This window comes from Diorhabda sublineata, chromosome 5 (assembly GCF_026230105.1).
Source record: "Diorhabda sublineata isolate icDioSubl1.1 chromosome 5, icDioSubl1.1, whole genome shotgun sequence".
Lineage (NCBI taxonomy): Eukaryota > Metazoa > Arthropoda > Insecta > Coleoptera > Chrysomelidae > Diorhabda > Diorhabda sublineata.
The window spans coordinates 10,780,974-10,796,250 of record NC_079478.1 but is presented as its reverse complement, the minus strand read 5'-3'; the positions used below and the strand labels follow the sequence as shown (position 1 = coordinate 10,796,250).

The following is a 15,277-nucleotide window of genomic DNA, read 5'->3' as shown; positions in this document are numbered from 1 at the left end:
AATTGAAATTGATTAAATCACCTGTGTTTACCCCATTTGTCGCTAGTGGCACAAGAAATCTTGAAGTATACCTGTAAAAATATTTTATTACGCGCGAGAAAACAATTCAAAAATATCATTTCTTAATAGCATTAAAAAAAATTTCAATGCCAAAGTGTCACATGATTTTTTTTAGAAAATAAAGATCACATTTCCAAAAAACTAAAATGTTTATAACAGTAGTTACTAGTAATTTGCAAGGACCCCGTAAAAAGTTTTTCCCTGGCGATGATACGTTACCTAAGGAACTTACTACAAAAAAACTACCGTAATTGATTAGATACTGCAAAATATTTACATCGGTAATAATTAATTTAATAAATAACCACGCATTTGATCCAGCAAACAAACATTGTAATGCTCTTTACATCTCAATACTTGGAAAATTTCGTTCGTATGTTTTATTTAAAATTGGGCATTTTATTATATCAAAAAAATCACATAGTCCAAAATGAAACAAATCAATGTTTAATATAAAACTTTAATTGATCCTAAGAAGTAGGTTTGTATTAAAGAAAGAACATTTATTTTAGGAATCACACAAATAAAAAATCAAATTCTTACACATGAATAAAAAGTTGTTTACATCATTCAATTCTTCTCTTCTTTACAATGGAGCCCAACTAAAAACAAAAATAACCAATATACAAAAAAGAATAAATTATATAAAATTTTTCATTAAAACATATACTTTTAGAAGTATAAATAAAAATATTTCAATTGGTGACTCACCAAATCAGATATTGCTGGCAAATTATTTGTTTGATCACCAGCTCCAGTGTTGGTAGGTTCAGGTGCTGATTGTTTATTTCCTTTAATATTTCTATGTTGAGGAAAACTTGGCATCAACTTTGGGTCACAAGCTAAAAAAATGCATTGAATTTTAATATACACACTATTCAATTTGCCTAGTTTATTAAAATTAAAAAAAAGGATATTCATATTTCCATAAAAAAACAATCGAATAATGGAAGAAATAAATAAAAAATAGCTAACCTGGAACTTTAATTCTACACCTTGAAAGGTAATAAAGAGAAGTAGATAAAGATAGAAATGTGAATTTGGAAAACATTTCAATCAATGAAATGAAAAACGTTTGGTATTTTCTAAAAATATAGATAATATCAAAGACAAAAATATGTGTATGTTATATACCCAAAACGTCAAGTTTTTCTTGCATTATTAATTAAAATTCTGATTCAAATTATAAATTCAAAATAGTATCCCATCAGCATAGATTCAGTTACCGACATTTCTCACATTAGCTACAATCACTGTGGTTGTTTCTTCCAACTCAGTATTAACTAGAAATTATTTTTTGAAAATATATTAAATGAGAAATCTTGGAAATAATAACTATTCAATAGGTGCAAACTAACTAATTTAAACTAGACATATGATGCTGATACCAGCAAGGGAGCACTATCATCTGAAGACATACATATACCAATTAGGGTGAGTTAGAACAAAGTAACAAAAAATTTCAACAAGGGTTAGAACAAACAACAAATCAGTACCACTACAAGAAAAATTGAGACATTTGAGAAAACCAATATATACAAAATCATGATTATTTAATAATAATATTGGAAATAATCGTATGAGTTCAAGAATTTTAACAAAAAACTAAATTAATACTAATATTATCAAATAAAGTGGGAAAGTGGAAACTATTATCTGGAGAATAGTATGAATAAACCAAAATTAGGTATAGATCTTCACAATGGATGACTCTATTAGACTCTCTGTCAAAATCTAATACCCTCTTTGTTAATCGATTTATTAGCAGATAAATTCATTCATTCATTCAGTCAATTCACTGATCAAAATCAGGCTATTTCTGTGTCTCTATGTTAATCAAATGGTTTTGTATAATTTGTTGTTTTCTTTCATAATTTTTTGGATAGTATCGATCAGGTATAATTCTACCTATATGTGAGATTAAAATGTTTAAGTTCAATTGTAGCCTTTCTCATTTTAATAATTTTTATTATGTAATTACTTATTGGATTTGTTTTGTGAAGTTTGATGAAATAATGAAAATGTTGAATATATAGATTATTGGAAAATTATGGACAAAATAATTGATGAATATTCATAACTTCTCTATAATGAGAAATGGTTAGATTTTGTTACACCAACAAAATAATGAAAAATATTTATTCACAGGAAAGGATAAGTTCAGAAGTGCTGTAACTTGCTGTAAAAACGCACATCCAATACATAAGTTTAGAGCCAAAGCACTGGGACATTTTTTGGTAACAAAAAAATATGCGAATCAGATTGTTTGATACACCATAGGCGTACAGTATGGAAATTATAATTATTTGATAGGACTCCTGTATAGAATTTTATTATTTAAATATTTTAGAGAAATGAAATAAATGAATACTAATATAATCAAATAAATTTTAAATGAAGGAGAGAAAGAAAACTTTTATTTGATCAGTTGTCTGAATAAACAAAAATGACAAATAGGTCTTTTCAAGAAAAACTCTATTAGTGACAACTGCCCTCCATAAGTCAGTGTATGCATAATTCAAATGTTTCAAACCAAACAAATTCGCAGCTTTTGAAAGTCTGTTTAGAATTTATATCTGAACTGTAGTTCATAGCAGACTATAATTAACTCTATTGTGATCATTTGCCAGTCAATGAAAAGGCCAATAGGAAGGAATATTTCAAAACATTTAGTTCTATTTATATATTAAGAAAAGAGAGAACAAACAGATGAGTTTTTTGCTTTCCAAACTATTTACTTTCCAGAACTTTAAAAAAAGGTACTTTTTTAGGAAGAACAAATATGACTGGAACTGTTGACAAGAATAATACTGAACACACTATTAGCTACCAGTACACCAACTCTCAAAATTACACTGTCTGAACTGTATTCCAAGAGCCACCTCTAATTGTATATGTGCAAGGCAATGAAAATCCACACTAATTAATAGATACATTAGATGCCAACTTTTCAAGATATAAATAGTTTAAGTGATTAAAACAATTTAATTATTTATTTTTCAATTTTAATTGTATGATAACCCACATCTATAAAGTGCATTATCCAATTATTTGAAAAATTATTGATTTTATGTGAGCAGTACAATTTCAATTTATATTTTATACTTACGTTGTGGTGGCTCTTTGAAATAACTACTTTGTAAACATTCTTCTGCAGTAGCCCTCTTTCTTGGATCATACATGAATAAGAAATTGAGTAAACGTAAGCCAGCAGCAGACAACCAAGGAAACCTCTGTTTCAAATTGTTATATGGCTGTTGCTTCAAACTATAATTTTGCAGAGCCGGAAGCTGGCTAAAACCTGGCCAGATAGCATCAGATGGTGTACCTAAAACAAATATATCCAATTTTATTAGTTTAAAATTACAATATTAATTGTGAATTCCAACTTACCAAGTAAATCCACAATAAGTTCAAGCTGTTGAATTTCTGACCTTCCAGGTAGTAGAGGCTTGTGTCCAAGTAATTCTCCTAAAATACACCCAGCTGCCCACATGTCAACACTTGTAGTTTGTGTAGGGGCTTGCAACAATAGCTCTGGTGCTCTATACCAAAGAGTCACAACATGAGGTGTCATAGGTTTCAATGGAACTCCAAACCATCTAGCAAGTCCAAAGTCAGCTAAAGATTGTAACAAATTATACTATTAACTATTATTCAGTTTAACATTTCACTTCAATAAAAGATCTTACATGGATTTTGCTGTACCTAACCTTTGAAGAGTCTTTTATATTTTGATAATCAGCAATTATTTTTTAACCCGATGGATCAAGCACAGATTCTTTTTAATCTACTAAATTAAGAAAAAATTCATGATTGGAATTATGTTTTAACCACTGGAAACATGAAATAATTTTTGATATGATATGATATAATGATATATGATAAAATAATTTGATTATGTTTTTCTAACATATTATATGTGAAATTTTTCAGTGAAGGTTTTGGCCACTGGTCAAATCTCAAAGATAACCTCTCAGGACAATACCACCAAAGATTAAACTTTGCTAACTGACCTTGTAAAAGACAACATGTCATTAAATGACTTGGATTTTCAATATTTGGAATGTAATACCAGCTGTTGGGATTAGTTAATGTTTGAATTTCTGATATAGATGTGTTTACATACAAACATTAATCAACTTACCAATTTTTACACATCCTTTGTCAGTCATAAGTAAATTCGAAACTTTTAAATCCCTATGTACAACAAAATTATGATGTAAATATCTCAAGCCTCGCAATACTTGCAGCATAATACATTTAACTTGTGATTCAGTAAAAGGAGCTTGCATATTATCCAATAAAGATGCTAAATCTTGTTCACAGTATTCCATAACCAAAAAAATGCTAAAATGTGAAATATTTAAAGTGTTTGAGTCTATTTAAAGTAAATAGTTATTTGAAACCTTTCTAAACTTCGGCCTACAACTACTTCCTTTAAATGCACAATATTCTCATGTTGGCAGTTCAATAATACTTGAATTTCTCTCAAACTACTAATAGGAATACCATCCCTCTCCAAATCCATTCTCACTTTTTTTAGTGCAACAATTTTGTCAGATTGTTGATCTTTTGCTCTATCTAAGAAAAAAAGGGTGGTAATGGCTATTATGGGACAAAAATCATATTATACTCACAAACAATGCCATATGATCCTTCTCCAATTCTGTTCAATTTATCGAACTCAGAAACAAACCTACACCGTCCTAACTAAAAAATAATATGCATTATGTGAGGAAGTTAAAACTATTAGGCTGGTATTAAATCAATATACTTGTAATTAAAAGATTTAGAAATCAGATAATATAACTGTTTTGATCCAAACTAAATGAACTTTTATCAGCGGGAAAACTGAACTGTCAAAAACATTTTTATGAAGACAAAAAAAATGTACAAAACCGAACGACTCACCAAATCGTTTTCGGGTATATTCATAAATTTTCCAGTTACAAACGACGTGAGGATGCCTTTTCTAATAACAGGAGCAGAGGGTTCAGCGCCATTCTCAATTTCCTTTGCTTTTTGAGGAGCTAAAATATCGAATATTATTTCAAGATACTAACAAACAAAAAAAACTTACATTTTCTCAAGACATCGGTCGCCATAGTGCAAATAAAAAAGTTGCTCAAATTAATTTCATGCGATTATCAAATAAAATCAATGCTTAAATTTGCTTATATTCTTAGGTTAACTAATCGTCAAGTTTGTTGTTAACAGTATCGCCAACAGAAGTTTGTTATTTATTATAGAGTTATTAGGGATAGTCCAAAACAGTACATTTGAAGTACACAAATAATTTGATAGAGAAAGTAATGTAAAATTGGAGATAATTAACTCATAATTAATCAGATTTTAATAGGATATCTGAATTTAGTCAATAAATGAGATAAGAATTTTATATTAAATAGAGAATGAATTTGAAAAAGTGCCTAATAACTTTTTTCGATTTGACAGCACCGGTATTTTGACAGCTCATAAAAAACTTTTGACGTTGCGGCTACATTTTGTGTTTTTGTCCATTTTTAATCGTTTCACTCACCTCCCGTTAATAAATTGTTGACTTTTCATACTATTTTTGTAAATTAAACCATTTAATGAAATAGTGAGTAACTTATTTTTCATATGATAAATGCTGAAATATTGGATTTTTAGTTTAAGATGGAGATCAAAAGTGAGTTGGATTTAAGTGGTAAATTAATAATTAAGGTACAACTAGGAGATGATATTAGACGAATCCCAATCCACAACGAATCTTTAACGTACGACGAATTGGTTTTAATGATGCAAAGGGTTTTTAGGGGCAAATTATCCGCTAACGATGACATCACAATCAAATACAAAGATGAAGGTAGTTATGCAAATAATTAATTGGATTTACTATGTATATTCTTTGTTTGTCGGATAATTATGACGAAATCTATTCAATTAATATATTTTCCAGATGGAAATTTGATATATGTAATTGGAATATTTAATAAACACAACTGGGCCAAGATAATGAAGTGGTGACAAAAGAAAAAATTGAAATTGTACAATATATTTTATGTAAATTTTAATTATAGTGTTGATTTCAGATACATAAACTAAAAATGAAAATAGTTTCTAATCAATGTTTATCATTGAAAATTATAATCAAATTATTTAAAGTTGATAAAAACATATTCAAACTATTTAAAATTATTCACCTTAAATGGAACAGTTGTTGGCGTTATAATAGACAATATTCAAATTTAGATCAATTTCCACTTTTTCTAAATAATTGTAAGAACAAATTGATGAAATATTAATGTTTACTGTCACTTTTTTTTCAATTTTTTCCTGTACTATAGATGGTGATTTAGTATATTTAGATTTATCTTTAAAAAAATGCTCACAAACTATAATTTATTTCAGACGGTGATCTAATAACAATATTTGAAAGTAATGATTTATCATTTGCAATACAATGCAGTCGTATTTTAAAATTACAAATTTTACTTAATTCTGATATGAAAAATGACTCTGGGAATGCTTTGTCATCTAATGAAGTAACTAATCTCAAGAAGCAGCTCCGAAATATAAGAGATCAAGTAAATAACCTGCTTGATACCATTGATATACAGGAAAACAAAACTGTCAATAGCGGGCATCAAGGTATAATTTTTCTGTATATGAGAGATATCAAAAATTAATATTTAAATATTACAGAAGGAGGTGAGACATCAAATATAGATCTGAATCAATCCAGTTCATCTTTAAACAAAGTTAACTCAAGTGAATTTGATCCACTTCAAGACAAAAATCAGAAAAATGGTACTGAAGATGTTAAAGATTCAAAACCATCTACTCCACAAATTAATAATGAAGGTGATTATTTCTTGCAATGTTTCAGTTGATTTTAAAAGGATTCATACAATAATAACATGGGGTGTATTTTTCAGGATCTGGTAGTAGACCTCAGTCAGTATCAATGGCAACAACTCCAGGTCAGCAATCTGTTGTAACATCAGCAGCAAATCCACATGGAATGAGCGATTATTTTGCAAGATCATCGAGCGCTACTAATTTTCCAGGAATGCAATACAGCTCTTTACCCTATCACCAACAATACAACTTTCAATCAACTGGGTAAGTTATAATAAATATTTCTGATGTTATGATAATTTTGTTTTTTTCTAGACGCTATGTTCCTCAAGTAATGGATAGCTCCCAGGTTCCAAGCTCTAATGCTTATTCAAATCCACCACAAGGTAGCATCTCATATCAACAACAACCACAATATGGTCATCCTCCAGTTGTATACCCTCCATCAGCTCAAGGCAACCCCTACTCAAAGGGTTTCACTCAACCATCCCCACAACACGGTTTCATGCCTCCACGTCAATAGGCAACCCACTTATATTAAGACTATTTTAGACTAGTCTATGGAGCGAACTTAAATTCTGTTCAATTATCTGTTATCATTCTGTTTGAACTTTATAAATTAATGTTGAGTCATTGATTTAAAATTCAGATAATAATCAAGATTAACTACCGAAAAAGATAATAAGTAGGATTGGAGATAAAAACTAATATTAATTTCATTTACAAAGTACATTAATATTATGTGAAGAATGAATATAGATTTTAAGTATGAAAGTAAATATTACAGTTTTGAATAGCTTTCAACAGTTCATCTGAAACAGGTATAGACTGGTTTATTGATAAATCATGTTTTTCATATCCATTAGCATGAGATAATTGTAGTTCATTGTTATTTGAAATTAAAGCCAAAATCTTGCTCTAATAATGCCAACTCATCTTTTTGTTTGTCATACTAAGTATTTCTCTATTTACCTTTGTTAGACACATCATAAATAGTTTCACAGAATAAACACTGAGGTGAGCCACAGTATAATGGTTTGGTTAATTTTGTCAGTATTAGTAATGATGGTCTTATTGTTATTTAAAAAAACTCAGCATCAGAACATCAAACGTTTTAGAAACCTTGTTGTTTTACCAATATATATTTTATTTAGATGGTGAAGTCCTCAAACAGATTGTTTTTCCACATTCTCTATCACAAAGATTAAACAGTTTATTTCTACTTCAAACTTATTGATAGTCAAACAAAACTTTCAAGAAACTTATCATACCAAAACAGTTAAATTCAAGTTACTTCTATGTATGGTGAAACCAGATATTAAAAAAATGAACAAAAAAACAAAAACTACCACTTTGGTACTTAGCTGCTGAAATTCTAAAGCTGATAAAAATCTTGAAATATAACGATATGGTAGTAAAAAGAATAAGCTGAATTTAAATGACATTGCCGGTTTGTATCATGAACTTTTCATAAGTTTATTTTCTCAGAATAAATACTAAATTCTTTTTATAAGTTTGAATATTGACAATACAATACTGTTTAATATAATTACTGAATTGCGAGGCTGTTCATTTATTGTGAAGAAACGTAAATTTTAGTGTAATTTACATTTATTAACTGGTTTCATTATTTCATTGTCTTCATCATCATTTTTTTGAATCATGTAATTGTCTTAGGATCACTCTTTGTATTGCAAATAATCCAAAAATATCAAAATACTGAATAAATATAATATTACAAATTTGACCTTCTGATGATATAAGGAACAAAGAAATAGATTTTGCATATCCAATTTTCGAAGATTTTGATTATCCATATTAATTTGTATTTTTTCTTGTGTTTGTTTCTGTTCCTTTAATTTGATATAAGATAGAACATCCATGAAACTGGAATAATTCCGAAACAAAGCAAAGGTGAGTTTTCTTACCTTATGCACTTTAAAGTCAATTATTCATACCATAGTTTAGTATCAGTTCTTTTAAAGCACTGGATTGAAAACAATTTAATTTGATTAGAACAATTTGTTCAAAATATATTTAATATATTCTAAACAGATATAGATAAATTGGCTTTGAAGTACCTTATTTGAAACATCAACGAAACCTAATTTGATCAATTCCCAAACACCAACATTGAAAGCTGCATTACTCTCAATTTTTTTAGTGGAGTATTGAAAATGGGTTTCTTGCCTTATGAACTTAAAGTCAAATAATTGTACCACAGTGTAGTGTCAATTTTGTTTGAAACAGTCTATATTCGTTTAGTAGAACTTTTATGTAAGTTGGGAGAACAATATTGATTTAAAGCCATTAAAAGACTGTGTAATATCCATTCTTTTATAGCACTGGCTTGAAGACATTTTAATTTTATTTGATCAATTTATTTAAAATATATTTGATATATTCTACACAAACGTAGATAAATTGGCTTCGAAGTACCATATTTGGGACGTCAATGAAACCTAATTTAATCAATTCTGAAACACCAACATTGAAGGCTGCATTACTCTCAATTTTTTTAGTGGAATATTGAAAAAAAGGTTAGTTTTTTGCCTTAGTCAAGTAATTGTAACACAGTGTAGTATCAATTTGGTTTAAAACAGTTTATATTCGTTTAGTAGAACTTTTATGGATATGTTAATTGCTGGTGATCACATTTACCATTCTTGCAAAGTTGGGAAACAATACGGATTTAAGGCCATTAAAACACTGATAAAATTTATATTCTAAAAATCACTTTTTTATTGGAACTTGTAATATTTTTGAATGAATTACTTGGAAGAGAGAGTTTGGACACAATTTGGGTTTGTTTGCACAGACTTTCTATTTATGACTAAAATTTATTTAAGAATTTTAAAAATTTTTAGTGGTCGTTTAAGAGGATTTGTATGTTAAAACTGATATTGATATTAAATGTTATTTTTAATCGTTTTATGTATGATTGCATTTTTACTATCTATTCTGATGAAGCTCTAGAAATTAAGCAATAAATAAATTAATATTTTTTGAAGAGTTTTTCTCCCCTAAGCTAAGCAATCTGTGGATATTATTTATTCAGTTTTGTGAAATAATTGATAATACAAAAATAATTCTCTGCTTTAGTTTTATGAGTGATTAAATATTTTTTTAATGTTGATGGGGATGTGGTCAACATATCTAGCAATAAAAGATATTTAGCAGCTTGATACAATTATTGTGTATCAGTTTGTTGTTTACTTATAATTTTGAGATTTCCCATTCTTTGGTTATATTTTGCCTTGTTTCATATCTGTACAAATCTATTATTTTTTTTCCAAAATAAATATCAAATTAATATTTTAAACTAATGTATGTTAAATAATTACAGATCGTTGCTTTAATCAAATATGTTAAAAAAAAAGTGTAACATCCAGAAAAAGATAAATCATATAATGTAAGTTTAGAAAAAATTTTTTTCAAATTTAATAAAGAAAATAATAGAATAGTGTATTTGTTATAGTCTTTCCGAAGTGAGTTTAATTAGATATTTTTACTAGAAGCTTGATGATTATTCGAAGCTCCAAACCCTATAGACACAAAAAACTCAAAATATATAATATAACCATTTATGGTAGCTCTGCACCAAACATCACAGACAGCGATTCCTATTTTCGCCTTCTTAATACTTTCCAAGGGAGGACGATTGCTTGGTTTTCTCTGCATGCCACTAATATAATGACCAGTGAATGCCAAGTTTTAGAAATCTAAATAATTGAAATTGCAACAGCCCGAGGATGTCAACAGTATCGGTGACAGTAAGTCAATGTTGCGGATTTTAAACAAGCGTTACATAAAAACAGGGGTGGTAGTTTCTTAACGTTGTGTTTTCGTTTCCAACACATTTTAACCTTTGTAGTAAAAAGAACTCTTCAAATAATCATTAATACATAAGGAAGATTTAAATCTCATATTGAATGAAAAGTATATTGACATGGACATGTCATGTATTAAGGTTGACAACTAAGTACTTTCTGATTGCTTAACAGAGCGCACGTGTCAGAATTGGTATGGAAATTCCATTCTGGAAATTTTTTCCTCAAAGATGAGCAGCCTTCTGAAGTCATAATTGAAAAAGATCGTTAAATAACTGTTCGAGAGGTTGAGAAAAGGCTAAATGTATCGCACACAATTGAAAAACACTTAACATCCCTTGATATTTGGGCATCTCACGAATTGAAATAAATTTATTTAACACAAAGAATCAACTTTTGCGATATGCGCCTTAAATGAAATGAAACCGACCCTATCTTGAAAAAATTATCACTGGTGATGAAAAATGAATCCTCTACAGTAACATAGTTAGGTGTTAAATTTTTTTAGCTGCTTCCAAGAAACCAAACGATCAATTCTGATGTTTACTGCCAACAATTAAAGAAAAACGTCCAGAATTGTCTAATCGGAAAAGTTTAGTGTTCCATCATGATAATGCAAGGCTAAGACCTTCAATCGTTCCTGGTTCAGTTTTTTTCTAATAAGGACCAGAAATTTTATGAGCGTGGAAGCTGAATGTAATTATTTGTTAAAAAAAGTGTTTTATTTTATACTAGAAAACCGAAATTACTTTGTTGCGAAAATACCAGGAGTCAATACATGTATATATTTAGCTTCCTGTGGTGGGAGGAAGCGTATGATTAATAATTCTAATAAATGGCGAATGGAAATTTTGTCTGCTAGTAGCTGGTAAATTTGGTTGGAAGAGAAGAAAAATAGTCGCTACTGGAGTTAGAGCTCTAGTATGTGGGAGGAAAGAGGTGCTACAAAGGAGTATCATATTATAAAAAATGATTCATGGATAAAATTAGCGCACTATAAAAAAGATATTCAAGTTTAGGAAATATATAAACATTTGGCCAAATCTGTTAATGCCTTCACCACATGAAACGCAGGAGAAGAAACTTTTCAACCCATACAGTCGCAAATGAGCTCTTATGAAAGTCCCAGAGTGTTTTTTGTCTGTTTCCAAAATGCATATTGTCTACTTGTATTCCCCACGCAAAAAGGGGTGGCTCTTCTTTTTTTCGTACAGAAAACACGAATGGCATCATTTCTATTTGTATTCCTCACCCAAAAGGGGTGGTTCTTCTTTTTTTCGTACAGAAACACGAACGGCATCATTTCTACTTATATTCCTCGCCCAAAACGGGGTGATCCTTCTTTTTTTCGTACAGAAACACGAACGTCACCTTTACGTGATTCGATATCAACCCGGACAGTCGCAACTGAGCTCTTAACATAGATGAATCACATCCTGCTCTTACTACATACACTGTGGAAGACCCAGTGTGTTTATTGTTTGTTTTCAAAATGCATAATTTCTACTGGTGTTTGTGATGCAAAGATGAGTGGTCGTTATTTTTCTATGTTTAAAAAGTTTCAAATTTTTTTGATAGATGGTGGTAGCTACGCCTTTTGCATTAATGTGTGACTATGGCATATTATAGTACTATTTTACTATCGCCGCAGAAGATATTTTGATTTTATTTTAATCTAAATGAGTTGAATAATCCACGGAAAAAATTCGATTACTTACAAATTATAACATAACCTCTTAAAGCTTCCGCTTTATATTGTCGTTGGTGCTGAGTGGAATGCACTCCTTGTTGTATATAAGGATCTATTTAAGGCTAATAAGATATTAAAAATTGATTCCATAAAATTTGTCGCTATCAATATATTTTTCTTAGAACCGATCTAACAATTAAAAAAATAAATCTTTCAAATTATTAAACACCATCTTTAAAGCACCTATCACACTCCAAATTGTAAGAAGAATAACCAACGAATTTATAGTTATTAATTCGGTGTCGGAAACGTAACTAGTAAAGCTTGATTTGTCTATTGCTAGAATGATAGATGTCATTCCAATAGTATAACACGACAAACCTAAACATGAATGTAATGTTTTTAAAACAACTGGTCGCACATAATTCTTCAATTTAGGTGAATAAATAGTTATAACTCCTGTTAATGTCAGTACAAAACATAAGATCCATGAGACCAAACCTGAAAAACGAAATTTTCAATCATGGATTGATTGATATTTTCTTTTTTCCACTTTTTATTTGTGGGTATGAGATAATGTACAACTTATTTATTGTAATGGTATACAAATCAACTTCTTTCAGTAATATTTGTTTGACTCACCTGTTATAGCATGGGTAGTTTTAAAATGATCATCTTTGGCATTAATTTGAAACGCTATACCAATAGTAAGTAGGATAAGGCTAAGAGATAATAAAACTCCATGTATCCAAGCTTTTCTACTTCTATTTATTTGAAAAGACCATGTATTTGTTTCGTTAAATAATATTATTCCTTCTGCCATCAAAGGTATATACTAAAATCCAAATAATTCTATTTTTTTAATTTTCTCGTTCGTTTTCGTAGTTGTTAAAATTTCAAACTAAAACTTATTCTATAGTAAGTAGTATCAGTCAGCTACACGATCAATAAGTAGGCAACTCACTATACATCTTGGGTGAAGTATTAAAAGTTTCCTATACATATTTGATAGAATCCTATTATATGATATTTTTATTTGAAAAGATTTGTGGAAAATTAACTGTAAGAATACTTTCTTTGAATTGCAGTAGTTATGGATATTAAATATAAAATATGAAAAAATGAAATTATAAAAGAAATATATACTTACAGCTCCAGTACTGAAAGAATAATGAATAATTCTTGTAGGATTTAGATCGTTATATTTTATTATAACATAAGAAATATAAACGAATATAATGAGGATCAGTTGATGAAAAACTGTATTACTTATGAAACCAAGCCTTTGGCTAAATTTCAAGCCGGTTTCTGCTGTCATTCTGTATTTAGAAAATGTATTTGTAAAAAACTGAGTAACAATTTACTTTTATAAAGCAATTAGTTTTATTAGTATAATCTACGTATTTCCATTTTTTGATAAGTAAATTTTCTTTTTATGATAGTTTCTACTTATTTTATTGATGTACCATATTGGAAATTGGACTTATTTTCCTGTCTAAACATTCAATTTATAGCTATCCCACTAAATTAAAATTATGTCTCTTCTAGACTATAACAATATCCAATATTTATATAAATTTTAGGATATATATTCATTAATCTTCTAAATACTGGCTGCATTTTTGAATCAATTTATTTATAAGAAATTATCTTTATTCTTTGTATCTATTGAATTTGCCTAATACAATGTACATAAGAGCATAGTTTTATATCTTCTGCTTAAGAAGTTACTAACTCTACTTAGCAATTTTCCCCCCATACCTTCCATTAACAAACCAATAACTCGTACAAAATATCCCTATTATCTTCCTATTACATTTATCATTCACAGCTATTTTGAAAAAATTTATTCATGAATATCATCTTCAATCTATTTGAGATTTTCAAACCATTTTCAAAATCAATATCAAAATACATATTATTCTACTTTCTAATTTTCACATAGAAAATATCTACGTCATTTTGGTCATCAAGTTTGTTTGATTTTTCATTAAAGCAACTAAACGGTGAGAGATTTAAACAAAGGAACAATAAGAAAACGTACAATCCTTTATAATTCGCACAATTCCTAAAATATCAACTGAAACGGGGTTGATTGAGGCTGCATTCTCAAGGTTTAAGGTTTTTAGTTAAATTACCTCTTTGAAAATACCTTTTGTGTAGCAGTTTTAGAACAGTTTTATTATTAATATCTGACAAAATCTGAAAAATGATTATTAGAAAGAGTATAATTCACCTAAAGCACTACAGTATGTCCATTTGATATTTTAATAGTTGTGTCCGCTCCCCCTAAAGTTAACGTAAGTTAATGGAAAACAGCCTAAAAACTGTATATATGAGTCAGTAAACTCATTTTGGTCGTCTAAGTGAAACAAGATATTTTGTAGTCCAAAAATGTTTTTGAATATTTTAACTATGTACTTCTCATAATACAATTTTTTTTAGTTATTCATCTAAATACTATATGTATATTTATTTCAGTAAATAGGCAATAACTTTCCTAATCTTTTGTTTTATTTTTATCAATTTCGAGTAAGATCCTTAATGATTTTTATTATATATGATTAAATTTTTATGAATCTATTGTTTACAAAAGTTTCCCAATTACGATAAATCCTATAATAAAAGTAATAAAGATTATTACTTTTTATTGAATAAAAACGATTGTTACTGTTTATATTTCAAAAAAGTTTAATAAAAAACTTTCACTAGTAGAACATGTATAGATTTGGAGATTTCTACTCAAGTTTCTTTAATTATATTTTTTAATTTTCTCTCTCGAATTTAACACATTAGTACTATGTACCTAATTAGGCTATAATAACACATGAGAATATAAATTGTTTTAAAA

At 28.6% G+C, this 15,277-nt stretch overlaps 3 protein-coding genes across 4 annotated transcripts; 1 reads left to right on the top strand and 2 right to left on the bottom strand.

The window, feature by feature from the left end:
- Positions 1–506: 506 nt before the first annotated feature.
- Positions 507–5,298, bottom strand: LOC130443974 (cyclin-dependent kinase 10). Of its 2 annotated transcripts, XM_056778907.1 has the most exons (9): positions 5,144–5,298; positions 4,975–5,093; positions 4,701–4,773; positions 4,470–4,644; positions 4,208–4,410; positions 3,454–3,681; positions 3,170–3,388; positions 772–902; positions 507–662 (listed from the first exon to the last, which is right to left on the bottom strand). In XM_056778907.1, exons 1-9 carry the CDS (start codon positions 5,166–5,168, stop codon positions 627–629), a joined length of 1,209 nt encoding a protein of 402 aa, XP_056634885.1. In that variant the 5' UTR covers positions 5,169–5,298; the 3' UTR covers positions 507–626. The 2 variants fall into 2 exon arrangements, with proteins under 2 accessions (XP_056634885.1, XP_056634884.1); XM_056778906.1 differs by having other exon boundaries at positions 507–902; positions 5,144–5,281.
- A 209-nt stretch (positions 5,299–5,507) lies between these two features.
- On the top strand, positions 5,508–7,964 carry LOC130443947 (protein TFG-like). Its single transcript, XM_056778857.1, has 6 exons — positions 5,508–5,665; positions 5,716–5,911; positions 6,457–6,696; positions 6,751–6,909; positions 6,984–7,170; positions 7,222–7,964. Exons 2-6 carry the CDS (start codon positions 5,722–5,724, stop codon positions 7,427–7,429), a joined length of 984 nt encoding a protein of 327 aa, XP_056634835.1. The 5' UTR covers positions 5,508–5,665; positions 5,716–5,721; the 3' UTR covers positions 7,430–7,964.
- A 2,440-nt stretch (positions 7,965–10,404) lies between these two features.
- Positions 10,405–13,823, bottom strand: LOC130444406 (uncharacterized). Its single transcript, XM_056779525.1, has 5 exons — positions 13,577–13,823; positions 13,069–13,261; positions 12,670–12,927; positions 12,455–12,538; positions 10,405–10,451 (listed from the first exon to the last, which is right to left on the bottom strand). The coding sequence occupies exons 1-5, from the start codon at positions 13,742–13,744 to the stop codon at positions 10,405–10,407; spliced, it is 750 nt and encodes a 249-aa protein (XP_056635503.1). The 5' UTR covers positions 13,745–13,823.
- Between the last annotated feature and the right edge of the window lie 1,454 nt (positions 13,824–15,277).

Excerpts from the sequence above, each read along its gene's own strand:
- LOC130443974 (XM_056778906.1), bottom strand. The coding sequence starts at position 5,168 with ATGGCGACCGATGTCTTGAGAAAAT. Across the intron at positions 4,774-4,974 it reads ATATACCCGAAAACGATTTG|TTAGGACGGTGTAGGTTTGT; the intron begins GTGAGTCGTTCG and ends ATTATTTTTTAG. Across the intron at positions 3,682-4,207 it reads CAAAGGATGTGTAAAAATTG|CTGACTTTGGACTTGCTAGA; the intron begins GTAAGTTGATTA and ends TACAATCTTTAG.
- LOC130444406 (XM_056779525.1), bottom strand. The coding sequence starts at position 13,744 with ATGACAGCAGAAACCGGCTTGAAATTTAGCCAAAGGCTTGGTTTCATA. Across the intron at positions 12,928-13,068 it reads AACTACCCATGCTATAACAG|GTTTGGTCTCATGGATCTTA; the intron begins GTGAGTCAAACA and ends TTCGTTTTTCAG. Across the intron at positions 12,539-12,669 it reads TACAATTTGGAGTGTGATAG|ATCCTTATATACAACAAGGA; the intron begins GTGCTTTAAAGA and ends AGCCTTAAATAG.
- LOC130443947 (XM_056778857.1), top strand. The coding sequence starts at position 5,722 with ATGGAGATCAAAAGTGAGTTGGATTTAAGTGGTAAATTAATAATTAAG. Across the intron at positions 6,697-6,750 it reads TGTCAATAGCGGGCATCAAG|AAGGAGGTGAGACATCAAAT; the intron begins GTATAATTTTTC and ends TAAATATTACAG. Across the intron at positions 7,171-7,221 it reads TACAACTTTCAATCAACTGG|ACGCTATGTTCCTCAAGTAA; the intron begins GTAAGTTATAAT and ends GTTTTTTTCTAG.